The 19022-nt window shown below is 39.4% G+C and overlaps 1 protein-coding gene across 35 annotated transcripts in view; it reads right to left on the bottom strand.

Moving 5' to 3' along the window:
* PPP6R3 (protein phosphatase 6 regulatory subunit 3) overlaps window positions 1–19022 on the bottom strand; it is a 149086-nt gene that overhangs the window by 46736 nt on the left and 83328 nt on the right. For all 35 annotated transcript variants that reach the window (XR_004270249.1, XM_032282559.1, XM_032282561.1 and 32 more), the window contains 4 exons: window positions 17404–17516; window positions 13347–13460; window positions 2947–3076; window positions 314–466 (listed from right to left, as the gene is read on the bottom strand). Coding sequence is in view for 34 of the 35 variants with exons in the window: in XM_032282559.1 (XP_032138450.1) it covers window positions 314–466; window positions 2947–3076; window positions 13347–13460; window positions 17404–17516 (510 nt within the window). In the remaining variant the exon portion in view is untranslated. The remainder of the gene's footprint in view (window positions 1–313; window positions 467–2946; window positions 3077–13346; window positions 13461–17403; window positions 17517–19022) is intronic.

Genomic DNA, 19022 nt, shown 5'->3' on the forward strand with positions numbered 1-19022 from the left:
ACAGAAAACAATGCTGTATCCAGCAGTGATTGTCCATATGAGGCGGAGTACGAGGGAAAGGCCGAAGTCTCTTAATCATCTTCAAAATCCTATGTTACAATTCTTTATACAAAGCAACAGTAGATGCCTAGTGAACAATTATAAGCATCCGAAATTTATGACAAACTCAAGGCAAAAACTATATAAAACACCATTTATGCTCAGACCAAGAAAAGTCACTGACATACTGCAAATTTGTGCAATTGTAACTTGGTTAAATATCTATGAAACATCAATGGCAAATCAAAATGTCTGTGAGCAGGGAAAATCTCACCAATATGACTCCAATGCTATTCAGCTCCATAAGGTCCCCATTTATACTGCTGGTATTGGTTTGAAGCAGGCTGGATATCAACCTAATCACATTCAACCGGGTATTCCCCACAGGAGGATCCAGAACACCCCATGTGGTCTTCATCACACTTTTCTGAAGAAGAAAAAGCTTTCCAATTAAATTCGGTAAAATAAACAAGCAAATGGTGTACTCGCTAAGACATGACACTAGTTTAACCCTGTTAACAACATGGCCTGAATTCTACACCCAAAACAAAATCTAGAGCTCCTCTTGATAGCTTTAAGATATAGTGAAATAACCAAGCAGGAAGAAGAAAAAAAAAATCAAGTTATTTCCCCAGACCATAAATGTTATAAGAAATCAAGTGTCCCCCTGCCTCAACATTCCAAGCTGTCATGAGAAGAACGTAGAAGGCTACAGAATATGCCAGGAAACTAAAAGAAGGTATGGATGACCACAGTAGCTCACGCCTATAATCCTAGCACTTCAGGGAAGCTGAGGCAGGTGGATCACCTGAACTCAGGAGTTTGAGACCAGCCTGGGCAACATGGTGAGACCCTGTCTCTACAAAAAATACAAAAATTAGCCAGGTGTGGTGGTGCACAACTGTAGCACTAGTTGCTCAGGAAGCTGAGGTGGGAGCATCACATGGGCCCAGGAAGTTGAGGCTGCAGTGAGCTGTGACTGTGCCACCGGACTCCAGCCTAAGCAAAAGAGAGAGACATTGTCTTGGGGAAAAAAAAAAGGAAGGAGGAGGAGGAAGAAGAAGAAGGAGGAACGAGGAAGATGAAGAAAGAATAAAGAAAGAAAGAAAGAAGAAGAAAAGTAGCAGTAGTAGTATTAGTAGTAGTAGTAGTAGAATTAGCAGTTCCAAGTGGTTTTGGAATACAATCCTCAGTCTTTGCCAAATCTGTGATAAAAATGCAAATTCAGACATTGCCTCTGAATCACAAACCTGAAATGTGATCAATCTAAACCTGTTCTAAACAGGAGTTTCTATAGTCTGAAATCACAAAAGACAGAAGCAGAACATTTCCTAACTTCAGAAGTCTGGGAGGCCAGGGGGACACATCACAACCTAGATCAGGATGCCCTTTCTGCCCTTCCCCATCTACATCAGCGCCCTCGCTCCTTCTGGCTCCCACCCTCCCGAGGACTGACAGAGCTGTAAGGCCCACAGTTTTACTCTCTATGGAAAACAGCTTTAGTTGGCAGGTTTTGTAAAAAAACTTCATGAATCTACTTACAGACCACATCATATAGCAAAACCAGGTATGAACAGACCTCATTCAGTCCTAGGAGTAACAGAGAAGTCCAAACAAGACACTGCTTTTACTTCTGAATCAGGGCCAAGAACCAGATGCCACCTGTCTGTCCACCCAGAAAGAAGATGGGTAGGCCACCTAAGACACAGGTCAGGCCCTTCCTCATACACCTTCTTCCCTCTAGGATCCTTCTTCCACCTCTGTCTTCCACTTGTGATGTTCTCGCCGCTTCTAAATCTTTTTTCTTTCCTTACTCTGTTTTTCTTCCCAGGACTGGCATGAAGGATGCCACTGACCATCACCATCAAACACCAACAGAGGCACTTTCCCTAAGGGCAAGCACCAAGACTATGGTCCACAGACAACACAGGCCAAACACAGATAAAGATGATGTGGCTGGAATGGAACCAGCAGAATAATGCAAACTCTGAGTGCAGTGGTGGAACCACGACCTGCTTACCCAGTGGCATCAGGGATCTGAAAAGATGATCTGGATATGAACCAGACTCCCTGGGTTACGTAAGTTATCCTGTGCTTCTAAAACTCCAAACAGTTAAATTAACAGAAAACATCTAATTTAGAAGTGAGAAACTAGTATTCTAAATTCCCAGTAACTCGCACAGTAGATAACCACAGAGATACACACTATATGGGACACTAGATTCAACGATATAGGGCAGAAAAAAAAGGAAAGCTAAGAACTGTTGCTGGGAACAGAACTAACACGGAACTGAATCTTCCACCCTAGACTCCAAAAGCAAGCGTTTCTTACCCTAATCTAAATCTGTACCAATCCAAGAGGCGAAAGAACATTTGCAGACTGCTGACAAAACTCTTGTGGGTCTCCACTAAGGAAACAGTCATTTTAAAATTAGCACACGCAATGCTCTCTACTGAAAAACTAACCCCCAAGTCATATTCTCTCCAAATTGTATACTAAAACTTCAACCTACTCTTTCTTAGATAATGTCGTCTCTCCATCAAACATATACTGCTCCAACTGAGTAAGAAAACACAATTTCAAAGATAAGTTTCTGAAAGATCAGCTTTTTCTCAAACATGCAAAAATAATATGCTACAAGAAGAAAATTTTTTTCTTTATTAGCATGTAAGTACCCAAGAATTTACAGAAGAATGAAAAGGTAAACTTCTGAAGCAGACAAATATTTTGTTTAATTCTCTATTCTCCACTCAAAAGCAGTAAGAGTAACTGGCAGTGTACCTTGTAACATAGTTTGCACATGTGGACCACAGCCAGTTCTGTCACTCCCAAGGTCCATATATAATCAAATGGCTGTTTAAAGCAAATTACTGGCTGGCCAGCCATGCTGAACACAGCTCCCCTACCTTGGGTGGCTCCAGCAGGAGTTCATGAAAAGATCCAAGTCTTCCTCTGATGGCTTCTAGAACACTCTTGTTTACTGAACAAGCTGAATGGCTCATGCCTGGTGGGCAGATCTCTATATGGCCTTCAAATCTTGAAACAAAGCAAGGTAATTTTAGTTATTATAATTTCAGAACAAATCATTCAAGGTATTAACCATGTATGTCTTTACTTAGTGATTATATAATGATGATTATATCAACATTTCTGGCTACAGGAAGAAAGGCTAGGAAGAAAGCATAATGAAGCTGAAGAGGGTTAATAAAATCTCCATGAGGCTCAGCCTCTATAACGTGCAACTCAAACAGCTACAATACCAAGTAAAAAATTACATGTGGTTTCTTCCTATTCTAAACATCCTAAGTCCTCGTAACTATTATGCAATAACAAGTCTTGAAGTGAACAGGAAATCTGGAAAGCAGAAGGGATCCAACCTCTGGATTATAGGACACCCACATTGCCTGCCAGTTCGGGATGTTACTAATGCACAGCCCTGTATGTGCTTCATACAATTTTTCCTAGATAATCAACATTATTTGCTATTTAAAAGGTTTAAATTATTCTACATAAAGCTCAATCTGTACTCATTATAACCTACTTCTTACAGGAAAACAATTACAGGTGGAATGATCCGAATTGGGTAAATACTCAGAGTAAGAATCCTGGGTGACATTATAAATGTTTAACTTTCTAAGAATTGACACACATTTCTACGAAGTGGCTGTATCACGTTGCATTCCCAACAGTAATGTGTACAACTTCCAGCTGCTCTGATACTGCACTGAGCACTGTCTATTCTGTTTGTCTAGTTTAGCTAAGGGGTGGGCTGAATGGTGCTCCCCTACCCAAAACACACATCCACACTCTCATACCCAGAGCCTGCAAACGTCACCTCATTTGGAAAAAGGATCTCTGAAGATAAAATTAATTAAAGACCTTGAGATGAAAGGTTATCCTAGCTTATCCAGGTGGACCTTAAATGCCATCGCAAGTACCCTTGGAAGAGAGAAGAGGCAAGACAGATGCACAGAGGGGAAGGCAATGTAAAGAAGATGCAGAGGGTCACGAGTCAAGGAATGCCAAGAACTGCTAGAAGCTGGAAGAGGAACGCCTTACTACCTCTGGATGCAATCCAGCGCCACCAACACCTTGATCTTAGACTTCTAGCACTCAGAACTGTGAGAGGATAAATTACTGTTTTGTCGTTGATGTTTCCTGGGCTCAATGATCCTCCTTCCTCAGCCTCCTAAGTAGCTGGGACTACAGGCACATACCACTATGCCTGGCTTTTTTGGTAGAGATGGGGCCTTCTCAAGTGATCCTCCCACCTCAGCCTCCCAAAGTACTAAGCATGAGCCACCATATCCAGCCTAAGTATTCTTCATATACTTGGATATAAGTCTTTTCTCACACGTTATCAACATTTTCTGGCAGTCTGTGGTGTGGCTTGTCTTTTAATTTTCTCAACAGAGTCTCAGAGGAGAATTTTAAAATTTTAGTGTAGTCTGAGTTGTCAACTTCTGTTTTACGAAGTGGGTTTTGGCAATGTATCTAAACTATCTCTACCTAACTCTGAGACAAATACTTTTTCCTGTTTCCTTCTAGAACTACTATAGCTTTATCTCTAGTTCTATGATCCATTTTGAGTTAATTTTTGCATCATCTGCAAAATACATATCAAGGTTCAACTTTTTGCAGAGAACAGCTAACAGTTCAGGACCATTTATTGAAAATGCCATCTTTTCTCTACTGAACTCCCCCCATGCCTCTGTCAAAAACCGCTTGATCATGGGTGTGAGTCTACTTCTGGACTCTGCTCTCTCCCAGTAATCTGTATGTCTATTCTTTCACCACACTGTCCTGATTGCTGTCACTCTGTATTCAGTATCAAAATCAGAGGGTAAGTCCTCTAATTTTGTTTTCTCTTGCAAAATTGTTTTGACTACTATACTTACTTTGATTCTCATGCAAGTTTTAGACTTCACTTGATTTCTAAAAACTCCTGCTTAGATTTTGTTTTGAATTGCACTGAATCTACAGATCCATTTAAGGAGAAGTGACATCTTAATACTCAGTCTTCTAATCCATGAACAGAGTATTTCTCTCCATTTATGTAGATCATCTTTGATTTCATCAATATTCTATAGTTATGGGGTATTAAACGTTGCACACATTTTATTAAGTTTGTATCTCAGTATTTCCTTTATGCTACAGAAAATAATAATTTGAAAAAATTTCAAATTCCAGTTATTCATTCCTAGTAATAAGAAATGCAATTAATTGTGTTGACTTCATACTTGCAATTTTGCTAAACGTATTTGTTAGTTCTAGGAGTTTAGGTTTTTTTTTCTTTAATGTTCTTGAGGATATTCTACAAAGACAATCCTGACATCTGTGAACAGACGCAGTTTTGCATCGCCGCTTTCTAGCTGAATGTCTTTTCTTTCTTTCCTGTCTTACTATTCTTGCCTGGACCTCCAGCATAGCTTCAATAGGAGTAGTGACGGTAAATATGCTTGTTTTGTTTCCCAGTTTTAAAGGAAATCACTTCAGTCTTTGACTATTAATAACTATGTTAGTTATGGGTTTTTAAAAGAAGACTTGGCCAGGCACTGTGACTGAAGCCAGCAATTCTTAACACTTTAGAAGACCAACATGGGAGATGACAATCGCCTAAGTCCAGGAGTTAGCATGGGCAACACAGTGAGACTCCATTGCTACAAAAAATTTTTAAAAATGTGGTTGGACATGATGGCTTGTGCTTGTAGTCCTAGCTACTTCAGGAGGCTAAAGGAGGGATCACTTAAGCCCAGGAGACCAAGTCAAGAGTAAGCTATGATTGTGCTACTGTACTCCAATCTAAATGGCAGAACTTATCTCAAAAAATAAAATAAATAAAAAGGACTTTATCAGTTTTCAACCAAGTTCCCTTCTATTACTAATTTGCTGAGATTTTTTTTTTATCATAAAGGAACTTAACAAAATGATATGTTTTTTTCTTCATTGATCTGATATGATCAGATCTGCTGTCTGTTGATATGAAGATTTTTGAAGGATGAATGAGCCTTGCATTCCCAAGACAAACCATACTTCATCATGATATATATTATCTTTACAATATACTGTTAGACTTGATTTGCTCATAGTTTCGTGAAGAATTTTACATTTCAGCTCTTGTAGCATCTTGTTACTTGCAGTCAGCCCTCTGTACCCACAGGTTCTATATCCACTGACTCAACCAACTGTAAATCAAAAGTATTCGGAGAAAGCTGGGCAAGGTAGTTCACCTAGTCCCAATGACTTAGGCTGCGGCAGGAAGATCACTAGAGCCCAGGAGTTCAAGGCCAGCCTGGGCAACATAGTAAGACCGTATCTCTAAAAATACATGTATATATATTTGGGGGAAAAAAACACCAAAAATAAAAAAAAATACAAGTTTAAAATAATGAAAGAGCACAACATATACCATTTACATTGTACTAGTTATAAAGTAATCCAGAGATGATTTAAAGTATAAAAGAGGATATGTGTAAGTAATATGCAAATACTATGCCATTTATACGAGACTTGAGCAACCACAGATTTTGGTATGCTTGGGAGTCCTCGAACCAATCCTCAGAAGATACAGAAGAACAACTATAGTTTTCATTCCCATGTTTTTGTGTAGTCTAGTTTCAAAGTGATGCTGGCTTTATAAAATGAGTTGGAAAGAGTTCACTCCTCTAGATTCTAACAGATTTCTTACATCTTTGTAGAATTCACCAATGGAGCCTATCCACACTAGGAGTTCTCTTTGTTGAAGGTTTTACATATAAATTCAATTTCTGCAACTGATATGGGGCTGTTCATGCCACCTATTTCTTCTTAAGTGATCTTTGGCAATTATTTCCTCTAAGAAAGCTGTCCATCACATATAAACTGCTGAGTCTGTTTGATGCGTTGTTAAATGCATTCTTCTCTTATTATTCGTCTGAAGTCAACAGGAAACAGTGTTAAAGTCCACAGGATACAGTCATTCCCATTATTTGTAATTTGTCTCTTTTCTACTTTTTTCTTAATCAGGATAGAAGTTTATCGATTTTATTGATCTTTTCAAAGAAACAGCTTTCAGTTTCACTGATTTTCTCTATTGTTTTTATCACCTCAATTCCACTGACTTCTGCTCTGAATGTTGTTATTTCTTTCCTTCGGCTTGCCTTGGGTTTAATTTGTCCTGTCTTTACTACTTTTGTACGGTAGGAGCTTAGATTATTGACACATTCTTTCTTCTTTTCTAATATAACCACTTAATGCTATAAATTTCCTTCTACTGCTTTAACTGTATTCCACAAATTCTAACAAGTCCTATTTCCTTTATCAATTAGGTCAAAATACTTTCTCATTTTCCTTGTCATTTCCTCTATGACACTTGAATTATTCAGCAGTGTATTAATTTCCAAGTATCTGCGGCTATTTCAGAAATATTTTTCATTGATTTCTAGTTTAAACACAGTATGGTCTAAATACAAATGTTACATGATTTTTATTTTAAACCTGTTAAATCTATGATGAGAAACTGGTCTTGTTATCAACAAAACGTCTGTCTCCTCAAAATTCATATGTTGAAATCCTAACTCCCAATATGATGGCATTAGGAAATGGGGCCTTTGGGAGGTAATTATGTCATGAGGGTAGAACCCTCGGAAATGGAGCAAGTATCCTTACAAGAAGAAACATAGAGTTTGCTTCCTTTCTCTCTCTGCCACGTGAAGATACATTAAGGTGGTGGCCATCTGAAAACCAGAAGGGAAGCCTTCACCAGACACTGGATCTGCCAGTGCCTTGATCATGGACTTCTCAGTCTTTAGATCTGCAAGAAATAAACGTTGTTTAAAGCCACCTAGTCTATGGCAATTTTTTATAGCAGCCTGAGCTGGAACACTTGGTAAGTTTCATGTATATCTGAAAAGAATGTGCATTCTGCTGCTGCTAGGGGGGTGTTCTATAAGTCTCAATTGGGTCAAGCTAATTGCTAGTGTTAGGTCTTCTGCATCCTTAATGACTGTTTAAATGTTCTGTCGACTTCTATACTTTTAGATATACACAAAAACTGTGAAGACAGTACAGAGTTCCCATATAAGTCACAGTTTCTTTCCCCCATTAACACCTTATGTTAGTATTGTACATGTCACAATTGACAAACCAATACTGATACATAAAACCCACACTTTATGTAGATATCCTTAGTTTTTAAGGTAATGTCTTTTCTCTGTTCCAGATTTCCATCCAGGATACTCATTATATTTAGTTGTCAAGTCTCCTTAGCCTCTTCTTGGTTGTAACAGACTTTGTTTTTACCTACCTTGACAGTTTTGAGTACTGGTTAGGTATTTTGCAGAATGTCCCTTTATTGGAACATTCTAGAATTTTTCTCACAGGGTTTTTTGAGAGGAAGACTACATGGGTAAAGTGTGATCTTCAATACATCATATCAAGAGTATATACTGTCAACATAACATCACTGGCTGTTCGCTTTTTTCCTAGGACAGGGTTTTACTCTGTCATCCAGGTTGGGGTACAGCGGACTAATCATAGCTCACTGCAGCTCTGAACTCCTGGCTGAAGCGATCCTCTCACCTCAGTCGCTCAAACTGCTGGGGTTTCAGGCATGAGTCAACGAGCTTGGCTCTGGCAGTTAACTGACTATCTGGCTGAGGTAGCGTTTGTCAGGTTTTTCCACTGTGTAGTTACATTTTTGATTCTCTTTTTCCCATACTGTACTCTTTAGAAGGAAGTATGTGCAGCCTACCACTTAAGGAGCACAGAGTTCTATCTCCTGGAGGATGAAGTACCTATGTAACCTATTTGGAATTCTACATGGGAGATCTGTCTTCTTTTACTTGGTATATGTGCACTTTATAATTTGGGCTTTAAAGCAAAATGACGATTATTCTAGGTTTGACCACTGGGAACTCTATTTAGTTGGCTCCAATGTCCCAATGACAGATACCATCATTTGGGGGCTTTCAGTTTTTTGTTTGAATTTTGAGGATTTCCTTATTTTCTGCCACTGTTAGTTGTTTCAGACTTATATGCTTCTTTCCCTGGTCACAGGACCAGACAATCCTCTGAGGAGCTCTGGTTCCTTTTGCTGGAGAACCATCATAGAAACCAAGATTCTGGGCACTTGCATTTGTTCCTGGAGGCATGTCATTATTTCCAGGATTTCTAGCTCACAAGTAAGTATCTTTTTTTTTGGGTATGGGTAATTTCTAAGGTCTCCTTAGCTATGTCAACTAAGCCCAAAAGCATTCCTCGTTTCTGCTGTTTTTCACTTCTAGCATTTCCATAGGCTCTTCCATCTCGCTAACATTCTTCATCTATTCATATATTTCCACTTTACCCACAAGTCTTTAACGTAATCAAATTTAAATTATCTGACACTTCCAACATTTTTTTTTTTTTTTTTTTTTTTTTTTTGAGAGACGGAGTTTCGCTCATGTTACCCAGGCTGGAGTGCAATGGCGCGATCTCGGCTCACCGCAACCTCCGCCTCCTGGGTTCAGGCAATTCTCCTGCCTCAGCCTCCTGAGTAGCTGGGATTACAGGCACGCACCACCATGCCCAGCTAATTTTTTGTATTTTTAGTAGAGACAGGGTTTCACCATGTTGACCAGGATGGTCTCGATCTCTTGACCTGGTGATTCACCCGCCTCGGCCTCCCAAAGTGCTGGGATTACAGGCTTGAGCCACCGTGCCCGGCCCAACATTTTTTAATCTAGTTCTGTTAATTGCTTTTTCCCTTGACAGTTTGTTGGCATTTTTTTAAATTTTGTTTCTTGTAATTTTGGTTGATAGGTGGACATGTTATATAAAATAGCAGAAACTGATATAAATAGCATTTATATAAGAATGAAGATGTCTCTTTTCTAGGTTTTAAGTGTGGGGATTTGAGGTCGGGCATGGTGGCTCATTCCTGTAATCCAAGCACTTTGGAGGCCAAGGCGGATGGATCACCTGAGGTCAGGAGTTCAAGACCAGCCTGACCAACATGGTGAAACCCCGTCTTAAAATATATATATAATTAAATGTGGGGATCTGAATCAATCTAGTCATCTGCTGAGCTAGGTTTGGGCTTTGTTGTTGCTATAATTTCTCAAGGTGCACTAAGGACTTCAAATCCGTCTCAAGTTACTTGGTGTTTATGGCTAAGGCCAGTTTCCTAGGTGTCTCTCACTGTCTGCTCTGCCCATCAGCTGAGGTCCTCTCTTTAAACTTGCTCTGGTGCTAGCCTTTCATCCACAGCAGTGTTATTACTGGATCACGAAGAGGCCTGGTAGAGAGGGAAAGCATGCGGGAATGCTCTTCTTTGTTCAACCCCAGTCTCACGCAGCTGAGAAGGGCCCCTAGTTGGGGCCTTCTCAGTGATCCTGCTTTTACTCAGGTGGTAGGGGATTCTCTAACAGTCTGGATCCAGAATGTGTTCCCAATTCTACCATGGGATAGAGGATTTTTATTGCTAATGTGTTCTCAGTGGCTTAAGAGTTTACTTCAGTAGGGACAAGAATATAGAAGAATTCTGGAGGGATAGTGTGTATTTCCCCGATAGGCTGCTCCTCCATTTCCCAGGCCTAAACTACAATGAAATCTTTCTCTGGTGTCTGCCCTGCCATTGATATTTCCTGTCCAGAGGGACTTGCAAGTGTGTGTCTGGGACTGTCGGGCTTTCCTTACTTTTTGACCTTTAAGATGCTTTGGAAGTTACATGACCCACTGTTATTCTACTACATGTATTTTAAATCATACCTGAGCTAAATCTTATTGAGATGAAAATACCATATAAGAGACTGTACCTCAACTGCCCCAGTGTAAGACCTGCAATATGTACTAGCTTACCCTCTTCTCCTTATTTCTTGAGTTTTGTTAAAATAATCTGGAACTTCTTCCATTTTTCAATATTTGACTTATTTCAATTATTTATTCTTAGTATTATTAGGAAGTTTAAATGTGAATTGTCACATCCCTACCCATTTCTTGATCCCTACCCATATTTCTTACCAATATATTCCCTTAAGTTCTTTATTCTTATTTTCCTTGTTGCCTTTAATAAAGTCCATCCTCAAGTAACTTTATCTCATCAACAGTACACAGATGAAACACTGAGTCTTTATACGCTAAAAAATATTTCTTTTGTCCTCACACATCAACAGAAATGGATCAGGCTCAGAATCCTGCCCTCTGCTGTTCAGCATTTATTTAGCTTCATAAAGGAGACAACTGGCAGTCTGACTGGCTTTATAGATAGCCCATTTTTTCTTATCCAATACTTCTAAGATTTATTCTTTATCCTCAAAATTCAGAAATCTTATCCGTCTAGAGCTAAGATCTTACTCCTATTTTATTTTATTTTTTTGAGATGAAGTCTTGCTCTGTTGCCCAGGCTAGAGTGCAGTGGCGCAATCTCGGCTCACTGCAACCTCCCCTTCCTGGGTTCAAGCGATTCTCATGCCTCGGCTTCCCGAGTAGCTGAGATTACAGGCACGTACCACCATGCCCAGCTAATTTTTGTATTTTTAGTAGAGACAGGGTTTCACCATGTTGGCCAGGCTGGTCTCGAACTCCTGACCTTAAGTGATCTGACTGCCTCAGCCTGGCAAAGTGCTGGGATTACAGGCGTGAGCCATGGCGCACAGCCCTGAGTCCTATTTTAAAACTTTAATCTTGCTTGGTATTTGGTAAACCTTTTCTGGTTTTAGGACCAGTTCCTTCCAGTCAGAAATTTCCCTTTATTCTTTCTTGTATTATTGTCTTGTACGTTTGCTCTTTAAGTTGTACATTTATGTGCTTTCTCACTGCCATATGCAAACATTTATGCTGTTTTTCCCTCATTTACTTCTCAAGTCATATTAACCCCAGAGCACCACTGAATGTGTTTTTAAACCATTTTTAAGAGATGATGTGACAGTCTTGAAGAATGAATAGCAAGAGAGTACTGTACTCCTGTAGTAGGAAAAGAGTACTGTACCCCTGGAGCAGGAAGAGAATACTGTACCCCTGGAGCAGGAAGAGAGTACTGTTACCGCTGGAGTAGAGTACTGTACTCCGGGAATAGGAAGAGAGTACTGTACCCCTGGAGTAAGAAGAGAGTACTCTACTCCTGGGTTAGGAAGGTACTGCTTACATTATTTAAAATAGGATTTTCCTAGAAAGACACAGGTAGGCAAACAACCCCCAAGCTACAACATACTTGAAGCAGTGCCACCACACTGCCCTTCCATTAATATTGACCAAAAGTTAGTTAAAGCAGCAAGAGAGATCAGGACCTGGGGAAGCAGGTGTTGGCTGGTAAGGTTGTCTTCACTATTTTGCTGGAAACCAAAATTATACCGTCTTCAGATGCTCATGCTCTAAGAGCAGGTAGAAAATTACGATATGTAAATTTGCACGGGAGAAAAGAATAGCATGACACACATTAAATGGCTAGTCCAGGGGTAGAAGGCCACACATGGAAAAGCACACTTTCTGATTTTTTTTTTTTTTTTTTTTTTGAGATGGTGTCTCACTCTTTTGCCCAAGCTGGAGTGCAGTGGTGCGATCCTGGCTCAGTGCTACCTCCACCTCCTGGGTTCAGGCAATTCTTGTGCCTCAGCCTCCCGACTAGCTGGGACTACAGGCGTGTGCCACCATGCCCAACTAATTTTTTTTTTTAATTATTGGTAGAAACGGGGTTTCACCCTCTTGGCCAGGCTGATGTCGAAATCCTGACCTCGTGATCCACCCGCCTCGGCCTCCAAAGTACTGGGATTACAGGCATGAGCCACGGCGCCCAGCCTATTTCTGATTATAAAACATGTAGCAGAAATTTGTCCTTAAGAGCTCAGGCCATCTGCCCACGCATTTTTAAGACAGCCTCATGACCTGCAGTGCCCTCAAATGTGAAACCCAAGAAAATACCAGCTAAAGGCCTAAGTATCTGTAGAAAGGAATCACAAGATAGAAAGACTTTCGGAATGACCAGGAGAGCTACCCACTGACCAAGACACCTATTTTCAATTATCATGAGCAAGAAATAAGCCTCTCTGTTTTTGAGTCATTATACATGTTTTTTATTATAGTAGCATTTTCCTTACTACAAAAAAAAAATATGACTAGAGTCTAAATACTGCCAATAAATCATGTCACCAAACCATAGTTTTCAACTGCATCCCTATATGTGGTATTCATAAAAGACTAGGCTATGGTTTATATAGAAGAGTCAGCACTTGAAATTCAAGGGTACACTATTACAGGTTATCCGCCAAGAACTTAATTCTAAATTTAAAAAAAAAAAAAATCTGAAAGCAAAACAATACAGTTCATTTTGTAAGATATAAGAAAAGCTTACGTTGGTCGTCTTGTCTCAAGTAAAGTCAGCAATATCTGGATTGCACTGACTATGGCTGATTCATTTTTCTCCTTGTGGAAAATATTTGATAGAAGCTGCTCTATAATTTCTTGCCTAGGGAAACAAATCAATAATCACTAACTGCATCACTTAACACCAACAACTTCAGAGAAAAACATGATGGCACAAGACAAGCATCACTGAAGAGTTCAATCACACATGGACATATTTGTTTTATTTTTTTCTATATACTTATTAAAGTAGGCAATTGATCCCATTTATAAATTACACACACACACACACATACACACACACACACACACACACACACACTCTCTCTCTCTCTCTCTCTCTCTCTCTCTCTCTCTCTCTCTCTCCTATCTCTTTCCCTCAGCAAAATAACCTGGGCCATGCTGTCTTGCCAAATTCTGTTGAGAGCCAACAGAGTCTCAAGACAAAGTCACCTTCTACTCAGACCAAGACTCTGATGATGATGATGGCTGGGGCTGAGGATGGCAAGAAGACAGAACCTTCCGCCCTCACGAAAGAAGGGGAAACGTTCAGAAAGGCTAATTAGAACCCATTAATGTTTTCCCACAAAGGCATAAATGTGTAATTAGCAAAGATCTAAAACAGAAAAAAGAAAACATCAGTTGTTGCACTTTGCAAATAAAATTTGAAAATGCAAAATAAAATGGCAGCAAAGAAATAAACGTAACTAAATTAAATGTCCAAAAAACATTCTCTATAGGCTCTTTCCATTACACTTCTATATACATAATAAGATCACAACTAACATACACCAGTTCCTTGATTTTAATGGGTATTCTCAAGGAAAACCTCAGTTTCTTAGCCTCTCAGTAATTTTCGGAATCCATGTGAATTAAGAAATGGAATCTCCCCCCTACAGTGTGACATGCAGCTGAGCTGTCCTTGGTATAGCTGTGTTCAGTGTACAGTACACCAGTTCCTTCGCCACCTCTTGCCAACCTAGGGCAGCAAGTAGGAGAGAATCTCTATTTTGGGGAAACAAAACTATTATCTAACATAACTTGAGAGGGTCTCCTTGCAGGAAGAGGTTTTTCAAGTACTCCCAGACAAGCACTGAATTGCTTGTGAGACTGCTTGCTCACCAAAAGATTACTATAAAAGTCACTCAACATACAGCAGTCTATAGACTAAATATTAGGTTTGGAAATGAGCTCCGGAAAACAGACAATCTCTTACAAAAAATATGTTTTTCTTCAAACAGCAGCCCAGCCTCACCCCAGGTAGAGGGGTACTGACAGCATGTGACTGTAGATGTCTACATTCTCTTCATTCAGTCACAGCACTCATATTCATCAGAGGGCAATGTGACATTTTTGTCAACACAGATGTCTGAAGGGAATGGCTAACAGACACCCTAGCCATTTCACCACTGCATCAAATTGGAAGTCTACGGTATCCATGCAAGAATTCTACTAACAGACAAGAAAAACGTAATAACCAGCGAAAACTTGATAGTCAAAATAGGTTACCACAATAGCTGCATCGTATTCTGAGCTTTACCTAAACACACAAGCATCTCCAAACCCAGAAGAAGTAATAAACCAAAGGACTGAAGCTCACCAAACAGAATAAAAGGAACATCTTCACATTCTTTCAATAAAAAGGTATTTAATACATGCGAGAAAATATATTTACTTTCACATTTTAAAAAACAGCAGTTTCTGGATAGAAAAAATTCATGCTATGAGCTGTTTCATGCATGAAGCCATCCAGGTTCTTTATCCACGCCGTTAGGACAATGGTTCAATTTTTTTTTCTTAATATGAATGGCCACAGGAAAACTTCACTTATAAAAAACCAACTGGCTCAAATGGGATCAAACCCAGCTTGTTCTAAGGTCATTAGTATCAAGAATTCAGATACAGAGCCTATTCTAACATAACTATTTCTAAAAAATTTTTGAACTTCAAAATTTCCCAGTCCCTAAATAAAATGCGCTCTATTTAGGCTCAGATTGCTCCCCGGTACTCACAGTTAACAAACACTTCGGTCTACTTTCTGAGATTTGGTACCACTACCACTCTTTCGCATCTTCTTTAACCTTAGCTCATTTCAAATTTTTCCATATGTGCTAATCTGTACTTAACATTTACACATGTGACGTTCATACATACAGTGGAGTCCACACGTGGGTTACTTGACATCACAAGTAACAAGCTCGGTAAGTTACGTGTACATTATGTATTGCCAGTACATTGAGTTAATAATATATTATTAAATAATCATAATTTATCAAATATATAGATATTACATATCACATAATATATCAAATATATACAGATGTTATCATGACTAATAAGTTTACTAAAACAGAAATATTTCCTCACTGTGTTGTCTGAATCGACAAATACTAAAAGATATGGGGTGTGTCAAATATGGTTGTTTCTCATTCTCAAGCAGACTGTGGGAAGCAGTATTACAGATTTTCTTTCCACTGCTAAATCCAATGGAGGTTTTACTTGGCAACAGGGCCACTGATTCATCAGGTCCATGCATTTGAACACATTTATTCCAACTAATTTAATAATGTAAATTCTAGGCATTTACCTATCTTCATCCCAGAAATTACAGTCACCTGATCTAGGACTAAAACATAGCTTGAAATATAAAAGCTAGTGCACACACGGGCTCTGATGGCTAGGTTATACACTGGGTCCAAATAAAATTGTGTGTATGGAGGGCTTGGAGTGACACTGAAGAACCCAGATATTCGGGGAACCTGCACCATCTACTATGGGAGCCATTCACTACATGTGGCTGTCAAGCACCCAAAATTTAACTTGTCTGACTGGGATGTTCTCAGTGTAAAATACACACTGGATTTCCAAGACTTTGGACAGAAACATTTGAAATTACACGTGACTTTGATTCTATTTCTACTGGGCAGCCCTGTAGTGAGCCACATGAAACTGCTGATGTTCAACATTTTAAACCTACTAAAATGGCAATTTTACAAGGTCCAACCTAATTAATACCGCAATTAGTATTTGAATGTAGGGTGTCTTACATGTTTTAAAGGAGTATTATTTGCCCTCATGCCAAGAATTACTAGATGCCATTTTACTCAGAAGCTGGCAATCTTTTGTAGTTTTCCTACTTCAGAGAACTCAGCTCCTTCATATTCTACAATACATGCTAGGAAAACACAACTCCTCAAAGACAGAGTTTCGGACAAGCTAACTAGTCTGTAATTTATTTCTTGCCTGTCTTACATGTGTGTCAAGGAAATAAGACAACACTTGATTTTAATAAAAGGGCATTGGTAGTTAAGCCAAAAGATGCAAAAGAGAGCCTCAATATACAGCAGGAATAAAACAGATCAACAAAAGCATGAAAAAAAAAAAAATAGAAGTAAACTGAAGCAAGACTGCCATTAATACTTAACAATGCTAGCTAGCTGTGTGCACACTTTCCAAGTATTCTTCCACAGTGTGGAGAGGCCTGATTATTCTCTACTAAATTAACTTTCAGCTGTTTGAATGCAGATCAAATGCATGCACATGTTGACAGTAAACACTTTCTGAAAATATGTGAATCCAGAAAAAATGGCACCCCATCCCCAAGCTATCTTCTACCTAAACATGACTTAACTGTCCCCAATCAGCTGCAAAGACACAATAAACCCTTAAAGATCATCTGATAAAAGCCACTGACTAAAATGCACAATATTAATAACTTACACAAGACTATTCTTCATCAAAAGACCCTTGGAAGCAATGACTATACTTATTTCTAAATGACTACCACATCTTATGTTAACTCTACGGAACTCCATTTTACAAATTATTGGAAAACTCAAAGTCTAGATATAAATGTCGTTTATCTTCTTACCCTACCAAACTTCTACTGAGATAAGAGAAGCAGGTTTCCCTACCTTCTCACCCAGCCAAGGTCATTTTCCAGCGACATGACTCCCACATAGGGAACACTTACCAATCACTCACAATGGTAAGACATCAAACAGCATCAATATGAAAGAAGAACAAGAACAGAGTTTTACACATACTTTTCTAGAGTGGCAAGCAGGGGGTCAGGCTCTGTACTGTTCTGAATTTGTAACATCTGGTCTCTGCTCAGGCGAACAATTTCACAAAGTGACTGTGATGCATTTGAATGTCGCTAAAGGAAAAAAGTACAATTTTAACTATAAAACATGTTAGAAGTTAAATTTATAATTAAAAAATGAAAGGGAAACTCGTTTAAGAAATAACACAAATTAACACTGGCCATAAGCTTCAGTGAACAAAAGATAAAGGCCAAGGGAGATCACATCATGAGTATTTTGTCAGGTGAATGAGCTTTATAATAGTGCACAGTACATTATTACTATTTGCAGGGAGATGTCAAAGTTCTGATGAGGAAAAATTTCTAAAACTAAACAGTTGGGAAAAAATACAGATTGACCATCCCAGATCCAAAATGCTCCAAAATTTAAAACATAACACTCAAAGGAAATACTCATTGGAACATTTCAGATTTCTAGATCCAGGATGCCCAACCAGAATAACGCAAATACAAGTATTCCAAAATCTGAAAAAAAAAACTGAAATCCAAAATACCTCTGGTTCCAAGCATTTCAGATAAAAAAATAATCAACCAAAATACACTCTTATCAGCATACTTTTTTGGATTAAGAAAAAGTAAAAGCAAATACAGCTTTCTGGAAAATACCAATGGGTAAGAAATATTAAGCCTTCTCTCAGTGCACAGTGTATTGACCTTACAGGAAAGCTCTACAAATCTCGGCACCCAAATACATTCTGTGGGATGAGAAACCGCGCCTAACTCTAAGGCTGAGCAATGTGCCCCCAATATAGGCAGAACACTCATATTCTAGAAGAGAGGCCAACGCAGATAGGATATTCAAACCCACTGACGACAATCAGTATAATTTTTAAATGGAATTCATTATTTAATACAAAACAGCAGTATCAACAGGACTGTTCAAAAGACAAAATTAACTTTTCTTGTAAGTCATGCAGAGAAGGTCCTGATGTCCACAATGTAGTGTCCTCCTCAAAAACTTGTTGCAGAATTGGACCTCTCCACTATTGATTTCTCCTGGGCCCTTCAGATAGGCTCTACTGAGCAATCCTCTTCCTAGCCCACTGAGCAATCAAGTTCCTCTACTCAAGAACGTGAACCTGAGGCTGAACCGGGGGCCAGGCATGGTGGCTAAAGCCTATAATCCCAGCACTTTGGGAGACCGAGGCATGTGGATCACGAGGTCAGTTTGACCAGCCTGGCCAACATGGTGAAACCCCGTGGCTACTAAAAATACAAAAACTCAGCCAGAACAGAAGTGGTGGCATGCACCTGTAATCCCAGCTGCTCGGGAGGCTGAGGCAGGAGAATTGCTTGAACCGGGGAGGCGGAGGTTGCAGAGCCGAGATTGTGCCACTGCACTCCAGCCTGGGCAAAAGAGTGAGACTATCTCGAGAAAAGAGGGGGAAAAAAAAAAAAAAAGAACATGAACCTAGTAAGGAGTAGGCCTCATTCTCAGAAACTCCTCTCTCTAAATGGGGCAGGCCACATTCCTGTCATGGCTCTCCACAGCCTGCACAGGCCAGGCCACACCGTCATCACAGGGAACGTGCTCCTAGAACCACACTCCCCAACCCACAG

The sequence above is a fragment of the Sapajus apella genome, unplaced genomic scaffold (genome assembly GCF_009761245.1).
Source record: "Sapajus apella isolate SASKATOON/1434 unplaced genomic scaffold, GSC_monkey_1.0 scaffold14, whole genome shotgun sequence".
Taxonomy (NCBI): domain Eukaryota; kingdom Metazoa; phylum Chordata; class Mammalia; order Primates; family Cebidae; genus Sapajus; species Sapajus apella.